The following is a 21,325-nucleotide window of genomic DNA, read 5'->3' as shown; positions in this document are numbered from 1 at the left end:
TTGCTTTAACTGCCCTGGCTAGGGAATTCTGGGAATTGTTGTGGCAGCAGAGCTCTCTGCAGAAAAGGCTAAATGTCTCACAAAACTACAGTTCCAAGAATTCTATAGCCTTGAGCTATGGCAGTTAAATCCGTGTCGAATTGAATTGTTTCTGCAGTGTGGATGTAGCCCTATAGTTCAGTGGTCCCCAAACTGTGCGCTTTAAGAGATTTTGGACTGCAGCTCCCAGAAGCCTCAGCCATGTTGGCCAATAGTCTGGGATTCTGGGAGCTGAAGTCCGAAATCCCTTAAAGCGCACAGTTTAGAGTAATCACTGAGGCCTAGTTTATTACCAAAAACCATTCTGAAGCAGGAAGGCATTTGGAACCCGGAAGTAGTCACTGGGCATAACCTTATAGTTTTCTATCTCTACGCGTCAGTTTCGTGCGGCGGGATTGGATCCTTATCTGTGACGTCACGGAGAGCGACGGAGCGGCGTGTGACGTTTTTAACGTGGGACGGACAGGAGGCGTCGTCGAGGGTGCGTTTGCGGGAAGAAGCAGAAGCGAGCGGAGGAGCCTCTCTGGAGAGCTTCGTGAGGCTGAGTTCAGGTTCTTCTGGGAAGGGATGCCTTTAGTGGAGGAACTTCGTCTCTGCTCCAAAACACAGGGCAGAAACAGTCCCGTTTGAGGCTCTTTAACCGCCTTGGCTCAAGGCTAGGGAACTCTGGGAATTGTAGTTTTGTGAGATAGTGAGCTTTCTCTGTCAGAGAGCTCTGGTGCCACAATAAACTACAATCCCCAGGATTCCCCAGCACTGAGCCAGGTCACATCCGCGGATAATCACAGCCACAGATGTCAACGCCCCAAATATGGAGGGATGGGTGCATATATATATATATATAAGAATGTATTCTTGCTCTTTAATTTCATTCAGTTCTTATTTCTTCCATTTTCCTGGAGTGTCTGCAGAGCCCTGAGGGCTCCTTGAAGCGCAGGCAGGGGCCCCTGGTGTAGTGGTTAGAGCACTGGACTGAGGCCATGGAGACCAGGGTTCTGGTTCCCTTTCAGCCAAGGAAACCCACTGGGAGACTTTGGGCAAGTCACACTCTCTCAGCCTCAGAGGACGGCAGTGGCAAACCCTCTGAACAAGCCGTGCCAAGAAAACCCTATGATAGGGTTCTGTTATGTATCCCTTAGGCCAGTGGTTCTCAACCTTCCTAATGCCGTGACCCTTTAATACAGTTCTTCATGTTGTGGTGACCCCCAACCGTAACATTATTTCCATTGCTGCTTCATAACTGTAATGTTGCTACTGTTTTCCAATGGTCTTAGATGATCCCCCCCAAAGTGATCGCACCCCACAGTCTGAGAACTGCTGACTTAGGCAGTCCTAACTCATCCTTATCTACACCCTCCTTGCTTCTAGCCATCTCAGCATCCCACTTTACGGTCTCCATAAGTTGGAAACAAATGACTTGAAAGCCAGTTTGTCACTGCAAAGAGAGAGATGGTGTTGCACTACTAGCGGAAAGCAAAATGGACTTGAAACAATTACTAAGAGAAGCTACAGGAGACAGTGCAAAGGCAGGCTTGCTGCTGAACATAAAACAAAATTATGACCACATAAGATTATTAAAGGATTTTGGTGTCCTGAAAGGCAGAAAATGGGCTGAACTAGATACGAAGGAGGTAATGAAAGAAGAGATATATACAAGGGAGGAACAGAACTGAGATCTAGTCTGTTACTTCAACTGGAGGAATTTGAAGCTGGGAAAGGGAGACTACTTTATAGAGGTCAGAGAGCCTAAAGAATGGGTAGAAGAGGGAAATTGGGCCTTAGCAACATAAGGGATAGAGTCCTGTGTTGTTTGGTGTCTAGGTGATATGCTTGGTTTTAGGTAGATATTTGGGAGAGGAATTGTTCCCAGCGCAATACCAAGGGATGCCCAACATTTATTTATATATATATATATATATATATATAATACATATGTCACTTCTATATTTCTTTTCCTGTCTCCTTTTCCCTCCAGGTGTGATCCACTATGTCTTTAGCAGACGAGCTTTTGGCTGACCTCGAGGAAGCAGCAGAGGAAGAAGATGGCAGCTTTGCAGATGAGGAGGACGAGCCTCCCATTGAGGATGTCCAGGAGGAGATGCAGCTGGATCTGGCAACCGATTCAGTAAAGAGCATTGCCAAGCTATGGGACAGCAAAATGGTGAGAGAAATGCCGGGCCCATGTAGAGCAGCCATGGCCAGTTTAATTAGCCTGTGGAAACAAAATCACTGTGTTAGTAGAAGTATTATGAAGATGCTTGGATACAGTAAAAATCTCCATAGTGTTCATATTCTGGCTTAATGTTGTAAAGGGTTAAAATATAGCAAAATCAAAAAAAATTGTCAGCCTTGACAGAAATAGTTTAGTATTCACTATTTCAGTTTTTTGGTAGGTAGGAAGGAGATTTCTGACTTCAATGTGTAAATTTGGGCTGTATTCTTAACTAGGATTTATCATGAGTTGTTGTTCTGTAATCTGCCATTCCTGTTGTACAGTTTGAGACCCAGCTGAGCGGCTGAGGTTAAGGCTGCAATCCACAAAGCATTAACTTAACATCTGTTTGTACTTCTCTTGTACAGTTTGCTGAAATCATGCTGAAGATAGAGGAATACATTAGCAAGCAACCCAAAGCATCTGAAGGTACTGCAGTCACTGTAGTTTAGAGCTGGCATGGAAAAGAGGTCACGCACTGCCACGCTACAAAAGTTTACTGAACTCCATTCCTGGTTCCTGCAATGCAGAATCCACTACATATCCTCCTGACTTACATAGAGAGTGTGGGTACCCTTTTGTTTGCCCTTCTGTTATCTTCATTACATAAGAAGTTTGAGTTTTTCTTTCTGCTCTCCCCAGTTCTAGGCCCAGTGGAGGCTGCACCTGAATACAGAGTTATTGTGGATGCCAACAACCTCACAGTGGAGATTGAAAATGAGCTCAGTGAGTAAAAGGCTTGGCTGCTTGCTTTCAATAGGAGGAAGGGGTGACAGGGCAAGAGGGAATGCTTGGCAACAATACCTATATCACTTGTTAGTGGTCTGAGGAAAGCAGAATCTATTAGAAAAGCAATAGAGTTGGGGGAAGATTGGCGTTTCTAAGAAGAGTATGTGATTTGTTTGGTAAATAGAATGCTGGAAGGTGGGATGTCTGGTGTTCAGACTGTGTGTGTGTGTTAGGTTGCACAGTATCAGAAGTATAAGACATTTCAGAGGCTTTTTTGTCAACCCTTCCTTGGGCAACATGTTATCCAGACTGGTCATTACCAACAAGGCTTGGCGAGCATGTGGCCCTCCAGATGTTAGTGAACTGTAGCTCCCATCGGCCCCAGCTAGTTTTGCCAGTTATGAGACATGATGGGAATTTTGTTTACGAATATCTGGATGGCCACATGTTTTCCACCATGCTGTGTAGTCCAGAAATGTTAAAACCTCTCTATACTAGCACTTACCCAGAAGCCTGCATTTGTTCTCTCTAATGTAATGATGATTTCTGTTGCTCTTGGCTTGCATGCCTAGTCTTTGGGTTTTTTCTTTGCAGACATTATTCACAAGTTTATTCGAGACAAATACTCAAAGCGATTTCCAGAACTGGAATCCCTTGTTCCCAATGCCCTGGATTACATTCGGACTGTTAAGGTATTGTGTCTTCAGATATGCAAAGTGATTATATGGGTTTGTTTTATTGTCTAGCACACCCTTCAAAGTTCACTGGGCAGCTTTTGAAAAAATTATTGCTCAATCTACTTTATGATTAAGTTGGGAGAATAAACCTAAGAGTCTCACATATGTGTTACTTTAATGCATTTTACCTTGGTATTGACCCAAACAAGCTCCCATAGGAGTTTATGAAGATATTGTTTCCCTTAAGCTTATACAGTATGACCCCTCCCCCAATATTTGTGGGGGATACATTCCCAGAATTACTGTGGAAACATAAAACTGTGGAGAAAGCTAAGATATATTTAACGCTATTCACATGAATGACTTCTGCCAGAAGCATGCCATACAATCGTTCTGGAGGATCTAGAAAATGTCTAGAGAGAGCTTTTTTTTTCCAGGCGTGGATAAAAGAAAGCATGAGTACTGTGCCCATGGGTATGGGGGTTAGGTTGGTCTCTACCATGTCATGTTTTTTACCCCTGGAAGGCTAGGGTCCTAGTGGCCTGAATCTTAGGCTAGTGGATGAGGTCAGAATTTGCTGTTCTTCACTTCTTTAGTCCTAGTGCAGCTAGAGGAGGAAGAAGGCTATAGATTTAGATAAATGTTGTTGCAATTGTTGATATAAAAAAGATCTGGCTCTAGGACAAAACTGATGCTTTTCCACAAAAGCATAAACTATTTGTTCTTAGAACGAAAATTCTCCAAATAAAGATAAAACTTCAGCAGATTGGCCGTACTTCTCATTCCAGCCCAGATGTAGCTACTTGCTGTTCTGTCTCTTTGAAAGTTAAAGTCTTCTTCGTATGTCTTAACTTTTGCAGGAACTAGGCAATAGCTTGGACAAATGCAAGAACAATGAGAATCTTCAACAGATCCTTACAAATGCCACAATTATGGTGGTCAGTGTTACAGCATCTACTACTCAAGGGTAAGGTGGGCATTATGTAGTGGCGGTGGGGTGGGTTCTTCAGTGGACATATGAAATTGGTAGGAATCTGGAGCAGATGTGCAGCTGCACAATGCACATAGTGGAACCATAGACTCATAAGAGTTGGAAGAAACCTCAAGAGCCATCCAGTCCAACCCCCTGCCATGCAGGAAGACACAACCAATGTACTCCTGACCGTGATGATCTATCAATCAAGTGTCAGGTGTTGTCTTTTTACCATTACAGGCAGCAGTTAACTGAAGAAGAACTAGAACGCATTGAGGAGGCCTGTGACATGGCCCTGGAGCTGAATCAGTCCAAACACCGCATCTATGAGTATGTGGAGTCCCGCATGTCCTTCATTGCCCCCAACCTCTCCATCATTGTGGGAGCTTCCACTGCTGCTAAGATCATGGGTGAGACTCAGTGGAGATTCATGAATTTGAAATAGCAGAGGGTTTGCTCCTTGTAGATTAGAATATGGAACCTGTGCCCTTCTCTAGTTGACCATGGACAGAAAAGACCTTGAGGTATTTAGGTCTTGTTTGAGGGAGAGGCTATGAAAAGGTGAAACATATTTTCTGGCCTGTAATGTTTATCATGAGACCATCTCTCCACATCCAAAGACTGTCAAAATAGTGCTCAAATGAATGTCAGAGTATTAATCTGAAAATTTCTTAATAGGAAGCATGAAGTGCACAGATAAAATAAATGCCCCATTTAGCACCACAGATTCTATTGTTAGTCCATGATTAGTTCTGACATATGTCCATTGTCAGGACTTAGCAGAGGCTCCCTTTGAACCTGCCAACATATCACATGGAGAGGACCTTCCATACAAATCTCAGCAGACAAGGGATGTTGAGATTTTGTAGGCTGGCTGGTCAAAAAGCTTGAGCCCCATGGCTTCATGGTCTTACTTTGTGATCTTCATACCATGTTTTCCTTCCTTACCCCAAGGCATTGCTGGTGGCCTCACGAATCTGTCTAAGATGCCAGCCTGCAATATCATGCTTCTGGGTGCCCAAAGAAAGACCCTGTCTGGCTTTTCCAGTACTTCAGTACTGCCTCACACTGGCTATATCTATCATAGTGACATTGTGCAGTCATTGCCTCCGGTATGTATGTGATACTATTATCTATTTCCCTATCTGATTGGTACACCAGCTTCATAGTGACAAAAGGCAGACATTGTTTTTATACCCTAACAGGATCTGCGAAGGAAGGCAGCTCGGTTGGTAGCAGCAAAATGCACACTGGCAGCACGTGTGGACAGCTTCCATGAGAGCCCAGAAGGAAAGGTGAGAGATACTAAGCAATGAACATAGCACACAGGGTGATATTGGGTGTAGGACACACATACAGGGCTCCTGTGATCATTTTGAGAATATATAAGGGCTATATGTTTAGATGAATATATGCAATTGGGGCTTTTGAGTGTTGGCACCTTGAATCTTGAACTCTTCCTTGGAAATTTACACCCACTCTTTTCAAGGTTTAGAATGATGCTAAATTGCTTTCTGATCCCTGGATTGTTTATGATAATGCAATATTTTTGCAATTTTTAACACTTTTTTTGCTATTACTACTATGTTTTTGAGTTACATTGGAGGCACCATTTGGCCTGTAGACATGCTTATTTGGGCACATGCACACATGTACTTGTGAGGTGGGCCAGGATGTAGGTAATGAAATATAAAAGTATAAATGGATGTTAAATGATCATAGGACTGAACAAATGAGAACCTTTAAGTACCTTGATGTCATGTTCCAGTCTGATGGAAATCCTAAGGCACGTGCAGAATATGTTAAAGAAGTGCCACAGAGATCTACATATCTAATACAAAAATTATTTTATACTAAAGGAAGGCAATGTGTTCCAGCTGCCCTAAGGTTGGCGGGATACAAACCGGCTTTCCCGCCGCCGTTTGCTCCGTGCGGGAGCTGCAGCAGCCAAACCGCGCGGCTCCCGCGCAGAGCAAAAAAGAAGCTCCATTTCGGAGCTTCTTCTTGCGGTGCACTGTTGACGTCGCGAAGCGCCGCTGGCGCATTCGCGACGTCATAGGCACCGCGACACGTCTGGACGCTATGCGTCCAGTATGTAAAGATGGTGGCGCCCATGTAGAAGGGGCGCCGCCATCTTGTACGTATAGGATACGTACTAGGGTTAGGGGGGTGCGGAAGCACCGCCCCTTCCTAACCCTAGTACATATCCTATACGTACTATATGGCGGTTTGTATCCCGCCGTTGTTTCAGGCTAAACCTCTTAGTCAACTATTCTGTGGTGCTCAATTAGGCCCTTATTCCTCTCTTACTACCCTGGAAGTAGCTCAGTCAAAATTCTTGAGGGCTATCTTGCAAGTACCACATTGGGTCTGCAATGCTAGTTTCCAATCAGTTTGGGAAAGAGCCATATTTGCTAAACTCAGATTTTACAGTTTTTCTGAAGAGTACTTTTTAGCATGTCGGATTTGACGTAGGTAGTCAAGCCCTTAGACAATGAATCATGGGTGTGGAGAGGCAGCATGATCTAGGAGTAACCTCAGACAATGTATTAATTGACATAGTACTGATACCCTTCAAACCAGCTAACAACCTTTATTTGCTTTCAATATCGAGCTTTTATTCTTGCTTGATTAAATGCTTTACCATCAGCAGTGCAAGAAGGGAAACTTAAAAAGATTCTGTTCTTTCAACATGAATGTCCCTGCAACTGTTGTGAAATTCAAGCAGTAACTCATGTTCTTCTGCAATGTCTCTTTTATCTTGGAATTCAGGAAACTCTTATTGAACCATATATAAAAGCATTCCTCCTTCTTCCACCCATGAAAAATTTTTGTTTCTTCTTTTAACAATCTAGGTTGGTTATGATTTGAAGGAGGAAATTGAAAGGAAGTTTGACAAATGGCAAGAGCCACCTCCTGTGAAACAAGTGAAGCCACTGCCAGCACCTTTGGATGGACAAAGGAAGAAGCGTGGAGGGCGCAGGTACTGGAGAAGAAATGGAGAGGTGGTTCAGAGAGGGAGAAGGGGCTGAGTTGAAGTTCAAGGCATTCCTTCTTGGGGAAGGAAATAAGAATTTACGCACTCTACATCAGACTTGCACACATTTTGTTTGTTTTAATAAATGGCAGCATATATATATTGTATCAAATGCTCTTTTTGTGGAAAAGAGAGAAATTAATTTTTAAACACATTCTTTTACCAAGATACACGTCCAGTGTTTTTTGACTGGGAGTTGCATCAGCACATTTGTGAAATGTGGAAGATAGATAGGTTCTGAGCTCCATGTTAATGTGAGAAGTACATTAGAATTCACAAAAACCAGGCATCCCTACATGTACCTCATTAGTTAACCTAGCCATTATGACATTCTGTTCCTGCTGAATTTGCTGTCTCAATTTTGGTCCTAATGGTCTCTCCTAACTTTGGGTTTTCAGGGCTTTTCTGCTAATTTTAAAAATGCTTCTTACTCTTCCAGGTATCGTAAAATGAAAGAGCGTCTAGGCCTGACAGAAATCCGGAAGCAGGCAAACCGCATGAGCTTTGGAGAGGTGTGGAATCTTTTATACTTTCCTTACATAGGATAGCTTTTGTTGTCTTGGAGTAGATGGTTGACTAGTCTGTAGTGCAGTCCGAAACAGAAACCAGGATTTCAGTATTCCTTTTAACTGCTAAAATGGAGGATGAGTGTTCTCCAGAGCTGGAGTCAAAGATGTGTTTCCCATGTTATGTAAAAAGGTGAAGAAAATAATTTCAAGTAATACAAGGATTAAATGTCCATGTAGCTTGTCAGAATATCGGGTGATGTGCTTAGAAACTCTGTCTTAGATACATGGATGAGCAGTGAAATAGAAACTTCACTATTACACCTGTGAATTTATGGAATTTATATATGTGTGGGAAAAATATACAAGATGTGATTTTGTGCAGGCTAGTATGTTGACAGCTACATGTAATTTTGCAACAATTTTGCAACATTAAATTAAGTTTTTGTTGTTGTCCCCTCTTGAGTTCTAATGCACTTGTGTTTGATAAACCAGGATGGTGTTCATGGCCATTTGACTTTTCAGTTACAGAGTTAGTGAAGGGTTTGTCTTCTGGGTTTATAAATTGCAAATGAAAACAGGATTACAACCCCCAACCCTACTGTCTTCCCCTTTCTGAGCCACTTTGACAAAAAGGGTTAAGCCCTTTGACTCAAGACTAGTTTGATATATTTTTTTCCAATCTAGACTTGACTTTTCCTTCTTCTGATCCACCTCTCTCCACTTCATCTTTCCTAGATTGAAGAGGATGCTTACCAGGAAGACCTTGGATTTAGCCTGGGCCACCTGGGCAAATCAGGTAGCGGCCGTGTCCGTCAGACACAAGTCAATGAGGCAACGAAGGCCCGCATCTCGAAGACCTTGCAGGTTAGAATGTGTGGTATGCTGAAAGCTATAAGCCCTAGATGACATTTGCCTCTTCTACAATGGGACAGTAGTATACTATAGCTCTTTGGACCTCTGCAGTTGTGATCATTTTCCAGGTTGCATCATACAGTCTTCTCTAAAGTTTGTGGTGGCTGAGCATGTTACCAAGGGGCTTAAGATTTTTTCCAAGTCCAAAGTTTGACTTGGATAGTATAATTACTATATGATCTTTTACTGATGTCTTTAAAATAATTTTATGTTTTAAAAATTTAGAGAAACAGTACAAAGGTCATCTGTATATCACCATAGCAATTACATCTTTAGCAAGGTCAAATGGAGCTGCAGGAATCCTAAATAATGCCAATAGTCTTTTCCTGACCTACTACTATTTCTATTTATATCCCACCTCCCTCCTGTAAGTGGTACTCAAGGTGATTTACAGTTTAAAAGACCTATACATTTAAAAACATACAAAATGTGCACATTAAATTAATTCTAAGAGCCCTAGGAAAATGCTTCCTTGTTCACAAAAATGGGATACCATCTTTCTATCAAGGTGTCATATTTTTTACTGCTACATAGATTTCTCAGTTTATGAGTTGATTTTTCTCATTGTACAAGTCTCCATGTGCTATTTGTTCAGTGTGCCTGCCTTGTGCTTGCTGTAAGATCTAAGAAATTCTCCCACTGCAATGATATGGGGTAGCTTTTGAACACCATTTGAATGCATCACCTTGCACAGTTTTGGTTTTATTCTCTGGCATTATTGCTTAAAATTAGTCTCAATTGAAAGTAAATGTTAGAGTCACAGGTGGCTTGCTTGTAACTTTGCAGTAAAGATAGCTATGCTGATTTTGCCTTTGACTTAAGGCAGGAAGGTGCCAGGGAAAATGGAGATGCTAGGAAATCAGAAAGAGTGAGATGCCTTACAGCTTAAATTCCACATACATTTAATGATCTTCTGATCTGAGAAAAAGCAAGAGATGTAAGATATACCCTTGAGCCGTCAGATTCATTTGGTTCCCCTGAATTGTTCCTGTTCTCTGTACTTTGGTAGCTCTTCCATCTCTCTCCACTGTTTTCTTTACAAAAACCCTAATGGGTGCCTTTTCATGTCCTCCCAACCAGCGCACACTCCAGAAGCAAAGCATGGTGTATGGAGGGAAGTCGACCATCCGGGACCGCTCCTCAGGCACTGCATCCAGTGTGGCCTTCACTCCACTGCAGGTATGCGCTGCTTTTAACATGAGTGTTGTACCGTTGAAATAACTGAATATAGAACTGATATCTTCAAGGCAGGTATCTCATTCCAAAACTGAGTGTAATTCCAGCCCTCCCCAAAAGTTGTTTTGGTGCCAAACACTGACACATGTTACTGCTATAGTACAAACTCTTTTGGTAGTAAGTGATGCAGCACATGGTACTCAACAGAGGAGCATTCCAGCCCTTTCGCTGGTCAGATCCAGCATCCCCCTGACAGCCAATGGTAGAACTGGGTCCCCAAACAAATTCTATCTAAACTATCTCTTAGCCAGCAATCAGATCCAGTCCCCATCACTGGTCATATGGGGAGACCTGGGGCTGGGATGCCCCCTCCTCAAGCTGAGGCTAGAGGAAGATGGACTCCCAATGTTTATATAGTGCAGAAGTAAGAAAAGAAAACTGAAGTTCACAAGTGTGATCTATGTTCCCACAATAGCTATGAGAACTGTACGAGTGGGTGAGCAACAGAAATATTCCCCTCCTCAATTTCTTCCCAGCCTTCATATCTTTTCCTAGCCTCAAACTGAAAAGCAAATGCAAAAAAAGAAAAAGAAAAAACAAAGACACAAATACAAGTGAACCCTTTCATGCCACTGGACAGCTGTTAACGTTTGGCCATGGTGCTAACATGAACTCTAAAACCCATTTTGAATATGTGTATAGTTTAAGAACCTAACATTTAGTTGGATACTGTTTTTGCTTCCTGTGGATGCAAAAGGAATATCTTTTTGCAAATGGTTTTTCAGGATGCTAAACTTCATACTTTTTTGGCTTCCTTTAATTTCTACCTTCCTGGTGTTCTTGAAATGTTTGGTGATTAGTATAGACCACACTTGAAGGAAGAATTACCTTCCCCAGAGTATGGTGCCTCCTGAGCCTTCCTTTTGTGAAAGAAATACACCACAACAATTGACTTATATCCAGGACATGGAAGCTTAGGTGTAGGAGTGTGAGTCACAGTTCAGTGCTCTTCACTCACCACAGAGGGAGCCAGATCTATATTTCACATATTTAAAATTTGCCTTTCTTCACACACACTGTTTGCTCATCCTCTCTGTTCCCAGGGTCTGGAGATTGTGAACCCACAGGCAGCTGAGAAGAAGGTAGCTGAAGCCAACCAGAAGTATTTCTCCAGTATGGCTGAATTCTTAAAGGTGAAGAGCGAGAAGAGTGGCATCATGTCCACCTCGTAAGACATTAAACCCTCTCAACTGGAACCCCAATATTAACTGGAGACAGAAGGATCTGTGCTGGAGTTCCCAAGGCCTGTTTGACTTGAGAATTTAGCACTGACTGGTTCTTTCCTGGACCTGTTTGGTATCATTTTCCTCTTTATGTTACTTGAGCAGTGTCATCAACAACAGAGAGCCTACTACTCTATGTGTATGTGAGTACATAATAGAGGAAACGAGTTTTCTTGCAAGGTTTTCATGCCATGATGATAAACAGGATAGTTAAATAGTATGAACTAAGTTGAACTGTGACCTTTGCAGCAACATTCTGGACCATTCTGTGTTCCATCCCCTTGATTACTTAAATTAAAGCCAGAGATGTACAAGCAACTCTCTGTATTTACAAGGAACACTTTGCAGATTGCACCGCACATAATTCCCATGTTTGTTGGTTTAGGACTAGTTTCAAGATGTGGCAGGGCAGGATGATTTTTTTCAATAAATAACACATCCTTCTTCAGGTTGATTTTGTCCAGATCTACTGGACTATAATTCCTATAATCCCTAGCCAGCATGTGTCTGATTTGGAAAAGGTACAATGTCAACCTTTTTGCAGAGAAATTGGTATTTTGAACTGAAATGATTAGCTTCAAGAGGAGTCTATGTTGTTTGTGGGAAAGGTAGAATGAGTAGTTATGCTACTATGGAGCAGTGATGAGTATAAGAATGACTGTTTAGGGAAATTGTAGGTAAACTGAATTCCATTTCTCAGTTAAGAAGGGAATGGCTACTTAAGAGAACCATGGAGAGTTTTTAATGTGATTGGGAAAGCTATAGGGGTTAAAGAAAAAGGCATGCCTTTCCTTCTGTGTTAGAGAATAGCAAAGTGACCAAGTGTGGGATATTCCATGGATAAGAGTGATAGATATGTGGATATGGATAGAGTGGATAAGATATGTGAGTGTATGTTTGTGATTGAGAGAGTTATGCATAGAAATGGAAGGGTCAGAAAGAAATAATAATCATCTTGAGAGTAAATCAGTTCTGGGGGCTACTTTGCCTACAGACTGAATGTCTTGGTTTCTCCTTCTGGACTAGAAATGATAAATTCCTGAATGAAATAAAATTAAATCTAGACTCTCTGCAGAGTGAGAGAGGTAAGTTGTATTGTAACAGTGTAGCCTGAGGTTTGTCTTTGACCTGTCTATTTTGGGAGAAATACAACTTCTTTGAAACCTTTGTGTATAATCCCACTTCTTTTTGGATGGGAGAGAAACTGGTAGTGGGGACAGAAGTCTAAGGACTTCTTAGTTGTGTCAACTGACAGTTTCTAGAAGGGGTTTTGAAGAACTAAACTAAGAAGTAGTGGGAATGTGTTGCAATATTAGGTGTTTTTGAGAAGCTAATTTTTAAAAGATTGCCAGATCCCTACAATTCTTAGTTTTGTGATCTGGAAGTTTTCTACATCTTGCACACACCACTTTTTTCCTATACTTTTTGGAAAGAGCTTTGCTATCTAGAATTGAGTACCGAGCACAAAGGTCTAAAAGTGTGAGTCTTATTTTTTTGGTTTTAAATAAATTATCAAAATTGTTTACATAGTACAGCAGCACAGAGCTGAAATAATGGCAGTTCTTCCCACTGATCACATGTCATTTCAACCTGCATTTGTTTTTTATCCTTGATTTTTTTCTACATTAAGTAGTCACATGGAGAGCCAGCATAGTGTAGTGATTTGAGCATTGGGCTGTGACTCTCCAGAGTTTGATACCCCACTTGTTAGTGGAAAACCCAAAGGATGATTTTGGGCAAGTCACATACTCTCAGAGGCAGAAAACGCCATGATGGATTCACCTTAGGGTAGTCATAAGTTGGAAACTGCAGTACAGAACAACAAAAGCAACTGTGTGTTGCAAGGGCCATAAGCATAGCCCTTGGTTACTTGCCGTGAGCTTTGGCAAAAGCAGGAACGTGGTTAGGTTTTTGTAGACTTAAATCATGTGGGAGCTGCCAGAACTCAGAAGCTGCTGCTATTGCTGTATTTCTCTACTGCAGTAAACTTTGCCTCCTAGCTTTGTATTCCATGTCTCTCCTAATACACTGGTCATGAGCTCACTGGACAAAGAGTGTGAAAGAGTGGACTGTATATCGTATGCCTTGCATCCAGAACTTCCATTAAATAAGAGGAACATTGCTGCTGAGCTCAAGAGAATGCCAATACATTAATGATCAGTCCATGGAGCTATCAGTGTTGAGGAGATAGAAGTCTTTTATTTTTGTTCTAATAAAAACTCATACAACTTCACAAAAGAAATGCAAGCAGGTTAACAGGCGCTAGGAACTGGAACCATATTTGAGCTGTAATGCAGTGGTTTGGGTATTGGACTGTGACTCTGGAGACCAGGGTTCGAATCCAAGTTTGACCACAGAAACCCACTGGGTGACTCTGGGCAAGTCACAAACTCTCAGCCTCAGAGGAAGGCAAAGGCAAAAACCCGCTTTGAAAAACATTCCGCCAAGAAAACCCCATAGTTCACCTTACGGTCGCCATGAGCCAGAAATGACTTGAGGGCACATAACAAGAAATTCTTGTAAAGTGGTTTGCTATCCTCCAAAGGCAATGGAGATTGTTATTCATTGCCTGTGTTCAGCTAGCAATCCTGTCAATTTCTGTATATGGAACGGGGGAGGAAGTGCCATCTTGTCCTTCATCTTAGGTTGCAAAATGTCTTGGATGGCTGTGAAAGCTACCACTCTTACAGGGTTATAGGGTTGCCTTAGGGTCACCATAAGTTGGAAATTACTTGAAGGCACACAATAAGAACATTATTGTATTGGCATAGTTTCTTGGGCTATGTATTGTTATGTAGTGGTTTGAGCATTGGACTAGGACTCTGGAGGCCAGGGTTCAGGTCTCAGCTTGGCCATGAAACCCGCTGGGTGACTTTGGACAAGTCACACACTCTCAGCCTCACTGGCAAATCACCTCTGAACAAATCTTGCCAATAAACCCCCATTATAGGTTCACCTTAGGGTCACCATAAGAGAGCCTCTGAACATGACAAAAAAGAAGGAAGACTCAACTTATCTGCAGAACTGGATTCTGTCTTTTCATTATGCAGTCTTCCCAGGAGTCAATGCAAGATTTTAAGAGGAGAAATAACTGTCACTAACAATGCCTTGAGTCCTCCCATTACTTCAAAACATAACCTTTTAGTTGCCGTTTACTATGGTGGGTAGTGCTTTGAGTGTTGAACAATGAGACTAAGGGTTCGATTTGCAGCTCAGCCATGAAACCCATTGGATGCCCTTGACCAAGTCACACTCTCTCAGCCTCAGGGGAAGGCAATGGCAAACCCCTCTGGTGAAACCTACAAAGAAAACCCCATGATAGGTTTGCCTTAGGGTCACCATAAGCTGGAAAATACTTGAAGGCAAACAAATGCAACAACATTTTGTTGACATAGTTTCTTGGCTAGTTGTAATGGAGTAGCAGCTTGTGGATTGGCACTGGTCTGCTTGGTTTATCACTCATTTAGTGAAAGCTACTGTAATACAAAATAATAGTAATAGTAATAATAGTAATATATAAAAATGCAAAACACAATTAAAAAAGAAAACACCCAAAACCAACAGTTAAAATACAGTACAATAAAAGGATTGAAATATGTTTCTTTCCCTCCATTGCTGAAGATGATGGAGGCTGTCATAGCAACATGTTGAGATATGTATGTGTGTGTGTGTGTGTGTGTGTATATATAGATATATATATATATAAAAATAAAAAATGAAATAAAATAAAATATAGTAATCAATTATTGAGTTCATTTTATTGTTGAAATGAATGAATATAATTTAATATATATATATATATATATATAAAATATAGTAATCAGTTGAGTTCATTTTACTGTTGAAATGAATGATATAATGTAATATAATAAATAATAAAAATATAAGTATATTATAGAAATCAGTTACTGAGTGCATTTTACTGTTGAAACGAATAAATATAATTTAATAAAATATAATATATAAAATATAGTAATCCGTTATTGAGTTCATTTTACTGTTGAAATGAATAATTTAATGTAATAAATATAATATAAATATAATAATATAGAAATCAGTCACTGAGTTCATTTTTCTGTTGAAATAATATCTAATGTAACAATACAAAAACATAATATAAATGAAATATAATACAGAAAGTTATTGAGTTGGTTTTACTGTTGAAATGAGTAAACCATATGATTAAATATAACGCAGTACTGTATATGGAATATGGCCCTCAGTGACTGGGTTCATTTTACCGTTGAAATAAAGGTCATGTCATGTCATGCCATTGAAGCATAGCACAGGGTTCCTATTCCATTGTCCATGAGGCAAAGGCAGAGATGCTCAGGACAGCCATCATCATCACCATCTACCTGGGAATGAGGTCATTCCCTCCTTGGCGATTGGCTATTATGATTTTAAGCGACAGGTTACTCGGACCAATCAGACTTCGCCGCGGACTGCCTTGCCCCGCCCACTCGTGCCCACCTTCCCTCTAAAGGTGTTTGCCAATAGCGAGGAGGAAAGGGCTTCGGGGAGAGGGAGGGAAGCTGGAGCTGTCCAATGGGAGGGCAACATGTGCAGGCTTGCTCCTCTGCAGCCAATGAGAAGCAGACGCTTCCGCCCCCTTTAACCGTAGCAGCCAAAGAGTGAGGCTATCGGTTTGAGTGGCAACAATCTTGTCCAATTACATTTCGGGAAAAACAGCCAATCATCGAAGAGTCAAATTTGAGAGGCAGTTTCTTTGTCCAATGGGCGACCCGCTCCGACCCAAGTCTTGTTTTCCGACGAGGAGTAGGCGTGGCCCAACCGAACACATCCGCGCCTTTTCAGCCAATCACGACAAGGGATCTCTTTGACGGACACTTCTCCTTAACAAATCAACCCCAGCGGATCTGATAAGTGACAGCTGCGCCTGCTCGGCGTCGTCCCGCCCCCGTTTCCTTCCACAGTCTCGTCCCCCCGTCATCCAATAGAAACACGAAAATGCTTGAACGACTGGGCGCTCGACCAATGGCGAGCGGAGGGAGGCGGGTCCAGCGAAAGGAGAGGGGGGAGGCTGCCGCCATCTTGGATGCCGCGGAGCCTGAGAGAGTGAGAGAGAGAGAGAGAGAGAGAGAAGGGGGAGAAGAGAGAGTGAAAGAAGGAGGGAAAAGAGAGCGAGGAAGAGAGACCCGGAGACTGCGGAGCCGCCGGTGAGAGAGCGAGGAGGAGGGGCCTGGCCGAGGGGCGGGGCCTGTGGTTGCCTTGGGGGCGTGGCTTGTGGGGTCTGGGGGTCTCCAAGTGGGGGCCCTCAAAGGGAGAAGCTGCGAGGGGCGCCTGGGAGGGGGCCACAGGGGCCTCCCAGGAGCAGGAGGAAGAAGGGGGCAGGCCCCACAGTGGGACCCACTCTAAGGTCCTCCTGGGGGCTACAAGGGGGCCAAGGGCAGGAGGGAGGCCTCTGTCCCAAGAAGCACAGATGGGGGGCTGTGGAGGGGGTCCTTCTGCTCCAGGAAAAGGGTTGGGGGTCGCGTGATAGCCTCTGTGTGTGTGAGTGTGTGCATATATATAAATATTGTGTGTGTGTGTGTGTGTGTATATGGGGTGTTGGATGTGGGGTCCTAGAGAGGATTCTGACCCCTGAGAAAAAGAGTAACTATTGCAAACTTAGTGGCCATGCAGGGAATTCTCTTCAGAGGGTCGAGGAAAGGGGTTGTGGGTCTTGTGATATCGTGTGTGTGTGTGTATGGGGTGTTGGATGTGGGACCCTGGAGGGGGTTCTGACTCTTGAGAGAGAGAAGGCTTTGGAAACTTACAGGCCATGCAAGAAACTCTCCTCAAAAAGAGGGTCCTCCTGAGGACTTGCGTTGTGGAGGTGTGTGTTTGTGGGGTGGTCTGTTGGATGTGGGGCCCTGGGTTGGGTCCAGACTACTGAGAAGAAGAGAGAAAGAACTACAAACTTCCAGGCCATGCAAGATGTAGAGAGAGCTTGCAGCACCTTTGAGGCTCACTGAAAGGAAGACGTTTGCAGCATGAGCTTTCTGGAGGCATTTGCATCTCTGGAGGTAGGCTTTAGTCAACAAAAGCAGCTCCTGCTCCAACTTCTTCCTTTCAGTGAGCCTCAAAGGTGCTTCATATTGATTCTACAGACTGACATGGATATGCTTTGAATTATGCCATACAGCGAACTCTTCAGAAAGGTTGTGTATTCCCAAGGGCTTGCATGTGGAGATGTGTTTGGCTTCACCTGAGGATTTGTGTGTTGTGTAGGAATGGCTGTCCCAAGAGTGTGTGTGGGGGGGGGGGATAGTTATACCCATTAAGAGTGATATGATAAATATCAAGCTATAAGCAGCTTTGGTGCAATAAGAACTTGTATTATTGGAAGAACTTTGGGTCCTTTGAGTTGAGGAAAGAGGGTTGTGGGTCCTGTGATATCATCTCTATGTGTGTGTGTGTGTGTGTGTGTGTATATATATGGGGTGTTGGATGTGGGACTCTGGAGGGGTTTCTGACTATTGAGATAGAAAGTTTTGGAAACTTACAGTCCATACAAGAAACTCTCTACAGAAAGAGGCTCCTCCTGAGGGTTTGTGTGTGTTTGTGGGGTGGTCTGTAGGAAGGTGTGTTTGTGTGCGGGGTGAAAGGGTAACCCCATTAATAGTGGCATGATAAATATTTATCAAGCTGTAAATAGCTTTGGAGCAATAAGAATGTGTGTAATAACTTTGGGTCCTTTGAGTTGAGGCAAGGGGGTTGTGCGTCCTGTGATATCATCTCTGTGTGTTTATATATCTATATATAGGGCTGGCTCTGTGTGTGTGTGTGTGTGTATGTATATATGTGTGTGTGTATATATATATATATATATATATATATATGGGGTGTTGGATATGGGACCCTGGAGGGGGTCTTGACTATTAAGAAAAAATGAGAAAGTATTGGAAACTCACAGGCCATGCAATAAATTCTCTTCAGAAAGGTAGTGTGCTCCTGAGGGTTTGCATGTGGATGTGTGTTTGGCTTCACCTGAGGATATGTGTGTTTACGGGGTGGTCTGTAGGAATGGCTGTCCCAAGTGTGTGTGTGTGGGGGGGGAAATAATCATTGATGAAGTGTGAACTCCATTTGGTATGACAAGTATCTATAAGAAGCTTTGGAGTGATAAGAACTTGTATTATTGGAGGAACTTTGAGTCCTTCAGGTGTAGGAAAGGCATGCTCTAATATCATCTGTGTGTGTCTTTGTGTAGATATTGGATGTGGGACCCTGGAGGGGGTTCTGGCTACTGAGAAAAAGAGAGGAACTATTGGAAACTCACAGGCCATGCAAGAAACTATCTCCAGAAAGATTGTGTGCTCCTGGGGGCTTGCATAGGTGTGTTTGTGGGGTGTTCTGTAGGAATGTCTGTCCCAAGCATGTGTGTGAAATAGTAATTGGCTAAGGGGGAACCCCATTAACAGCAACAATGATAAATATTTATCAAGCTATAAGTAGCTTTGGAATGATGAGAACTTGTATTGTTGGAGGAACTTCGAGTCCTTCAAACAGATGAACTAGGGTTGTGCGTTGTGTGATATCATCTCTGTGTTTTGGGGTGTTGGACCTGGGCCCTGAAGAGAGTTCTGACCATTGAAAGAGAAAAGAAAAAGTATTGGAAACTTAAAAGCCATGCAAAAAAACTATCTCCAGAAAGATTGTGTGCTCCTGAGGGCTTGCATGTGGATGTGTGTTTGCCTGAGGATGTGTGTGTTTTGTGGGGTGTTTGAGGGGTGGGAACCTCTGTCCCAAGTGTGTGTAGGGAGGGAATAGTCATTGGTGAAGGGGGAACCCCATTAACAGTGGTATGATAAATATTTATTAAGCTTTAAGTAATTTTGGAGTGATAAGAACTTGTATTATTGGAGGAACTTGTGCACAATTCAGCAGCATGTCTACACAGTTGTTGTTGTTAACTGCCCTGGAGTCAACCATCACACTGATCCCACATCCACAACTATATAGCTGTGCTTAAATACCTGCGGCTTTAATATTGCACTCAAACAGTGCATCTGCAGCAGTGGATTGAGCCCCACCAAACTCATGCAAAAATAAATCAGTTCTCTAGATTCCTTCTCTCTCTCTTTCCTCTTTTTTATCCTGAAAGAGAGCAATAAGGCTTGTTGCTAGATCATAAAGAGTAAAGATATACAACTGAACAATAAAGGCTTGTTATTGAACAATAATGGCTTGTTATTGTTAAGTGCCCTCAAATCAACCCGGACTCATGGCAACCCTGTGGATGAGATATCTCCAAGACTCCCTGTCCTCAGCTTCTGTCAGGTCTGTGGCTTCCACTGTAAATAATACAGAGCAAATAGTCCAACTGTGCTTAGGTTCCCCCCCAGTAGATTTTGTTTAGTTTTGCTAGTTGTAGATAGAGGTGAGTACAGTCGGCCCTTCTTATACATGGATTTAAGCATCCATGGTTTGAAAATGTTCAAAAAAAGTATAAATTTCAAATATCAAACCTTGATTTTCCATTTTTTATAAGGGACACCATTTTGCTATGTCATTATATTTAATGGGACTTGAGCATACACGGATTTTGTTATACACAGGGGATCTTGGAACCAAACCCCAGCGTATAACAAGGGTCCACTGTATATAGGAATGAAGTTGCATCCTCCTGTTAGTAGGAAGGCATGCTGGGTTTTGAGATTTCATCAGGTGTCACCCACACATTTTGCAGCCTTAGGGGCCAGATACTTGCTTTGTCTGATTTAAAACAGAGGTTCCTAAGATGCAGAATATTGCACCCAATGCCAGACTTTTACATTTGTCCCAGAGAGACATAGCACATGGTGGAAGGCATCAAAACTGGGGAAAGCTTCAACAGCTCAGTTAAACACTTTGCTTAAAAACTGATGCTGCTCATCAGACACTTTCCACAGAGTCTTTCCTTATCTGATGCTTACAAATAAGAGGTTTTAACCTAGGAATTTGAAATATTACATCACCCCTGTCTTGTAAGTCAATTGTTTGTTAGGATTATACCATATATTTAAGTAGTGCTGTATTTGCATTGACTGAATCCCTGCTGGTGTGTTTCTCAGGCCCTGGGCACAGGAGGCCCAGCTGGTTTGAGACTTGTAGTTTAATGGTAGAGAACACATACTGCTTTATAAATATATTTGTTTTATATTTTTATTTTTTAAATATTTTCCTACTTTCATTGCTCCTGTTCATTCCGTAAAGTAGCTCACAAGTAAAATATTAAAAATAAACATAATACCTAAAATAAATCGTAAGCAGTGTGGCATAGTAAAACGATTTTCAGAAAGAAACCAAGAGGGTTAAAACCACATCACACCCTGTTAGCACCATTGCTAAGTTTAAATTGTAGCATGCACACACAGCGAGAGCCAGTGAAAGGAGTGGATTTCCTAGGGCACAGAGCTCTGCATCCAGTATGCTATTATGGAGAAGGTCTGTTTCATGTTATTAGCAGCCACCTTTGATTATGAGAGCAAGACACTGAGAGGACTCATTTCAGGCTTCAGGTATAAGGCAGCTTCATATATTTTGATGTTGACAACAGAGTTTGGAAATAATTACCCTTGTGGTACCTGAAAGATTAATGCTCAAAATCAATGCCAAATAAAGCATGCTAGTTTTTAAGGTACCACAAGAGATTGTCATCCTCTCCTCCCCCCAAATTTATAAAAATGTTTGGAGCGTGCAGAAGGACACACTTGTCCTTTCAAAGCCTCTGTGCAAAAGCAGCTAAATATTGACAGGGCTGTTCTCTCCTTGTAGCCACAGTCATCTTCTC

General features: G+C 42.3%; 2 protein-coding genes across 3 annotated transcripts in view; both read left to right on the top strand.

Moving 5' to 3' along the window:
- The first annotated feature begins 503 nt into the window (after window positions 1-503).
- PRPF31 (pre-mRNA processing factor 31) lies at window positions 504-12,714 on the top strand. Of its 2 annotated transcripts, none has more exons than XM_089479666.1 (14): window positions 504-574; window positions 2,015-2,200; window positions 2,620-2,680; window positions 2,894-2,977; window positions 3,575-3,672; window positions 4,518-4,624; window positions 4,871-5,040; window positions 5,585-5,742; window positions 5,836-5,925; window positions 7,486-7,613; window positions 8,107-8,179; window positions 8,912-9,040; window positions 10,169-10,267; window positions 11,368-12,714. In XM_089479666.1, exons 2-14 carry the CDS (start codon window positions 2,027-2,029, stop codon window positions 11,494-11,496), a joined length of 1,500 nt encoding a protein of 499 aa, XP_089335792.1. In that variant the 5' UTR covers window positions 504-574; window positions 2,015-2,026; the 3' UTR covers window positions 11,497-12,714. The 2 variants fall into 2 exon arrangements, with proteins under 2 accessions (XP_089335792.1, XP_089335791.1); XM_089479665.1 differs by having other exon boundaries at window positions 505-590.
- A 3,864-nt stretch (window positions 12,715-16,578) lies between these two features.
- The window catches only part of CNOT3 (CCR4-NOT transcription complex subunit 3), a 31,199-nt gene continuing 26,452 nt past the window's right edge, over window positions 16,579-21,325 (top strand). Inside the window, exon 1 of the mRNA XM_089481127.1 lies at window positions 16,579-16,727. The gene's annotated coding sequence lies outside the window, so the exon portion shown is untranslated. The remainder of the gene's footprint in view (window positions 16,728-21,325) is intronic.

Source organism: Sceloporus occidentalis, unplaced genomic scaffold, assembly GCF_023333645.1.
Source record: "Sceloporus occidentalis isolate IW3139 unplaced genomic scaffold, rSceOcc1.0.p SCAF_14, whole genome shotgun sequence".
NCBI classification, from domain to species: Eukaryota; Metazoa; Chordata; class Lepidosauria; order Squamata; family Phrynosomatidae; genus Sceloporus; species Sceloporus occidentalis.
Note: the sequence above shows the minus strand (reverse complement) of the source record. Positions and strands in the feature narration are given on the sequence as shown.

What these genes read in the sequence shown, in the direction of transcription:
- PRPF31 (XM_089479666.1), top strand. Translation starts at nt 2,027, where the DNA reads ATGTCTTTAGCAGACGAGCTTTTGGCTGACCTCGAGGAAGCAGCAGAG. An exon ending in GCAACCCAAAGCATCTGAAG is followed by an intron (nt 2,681 to 2,893) that starts GTACTGCAGTCA and finishes TGCTCTCCCCAG; the next exon opens with TTCTAGGCCCAGTGGAGGCT. An exon ending in ACCGCATGAGCTTTGGAGAG is followed by an intron (nt 8,180 to 8,911) that starts GTGTGGAATCTT and finishes CATCTTTCCTAG; the next exon opens with ATTGAAGAGGATGCTTACCA.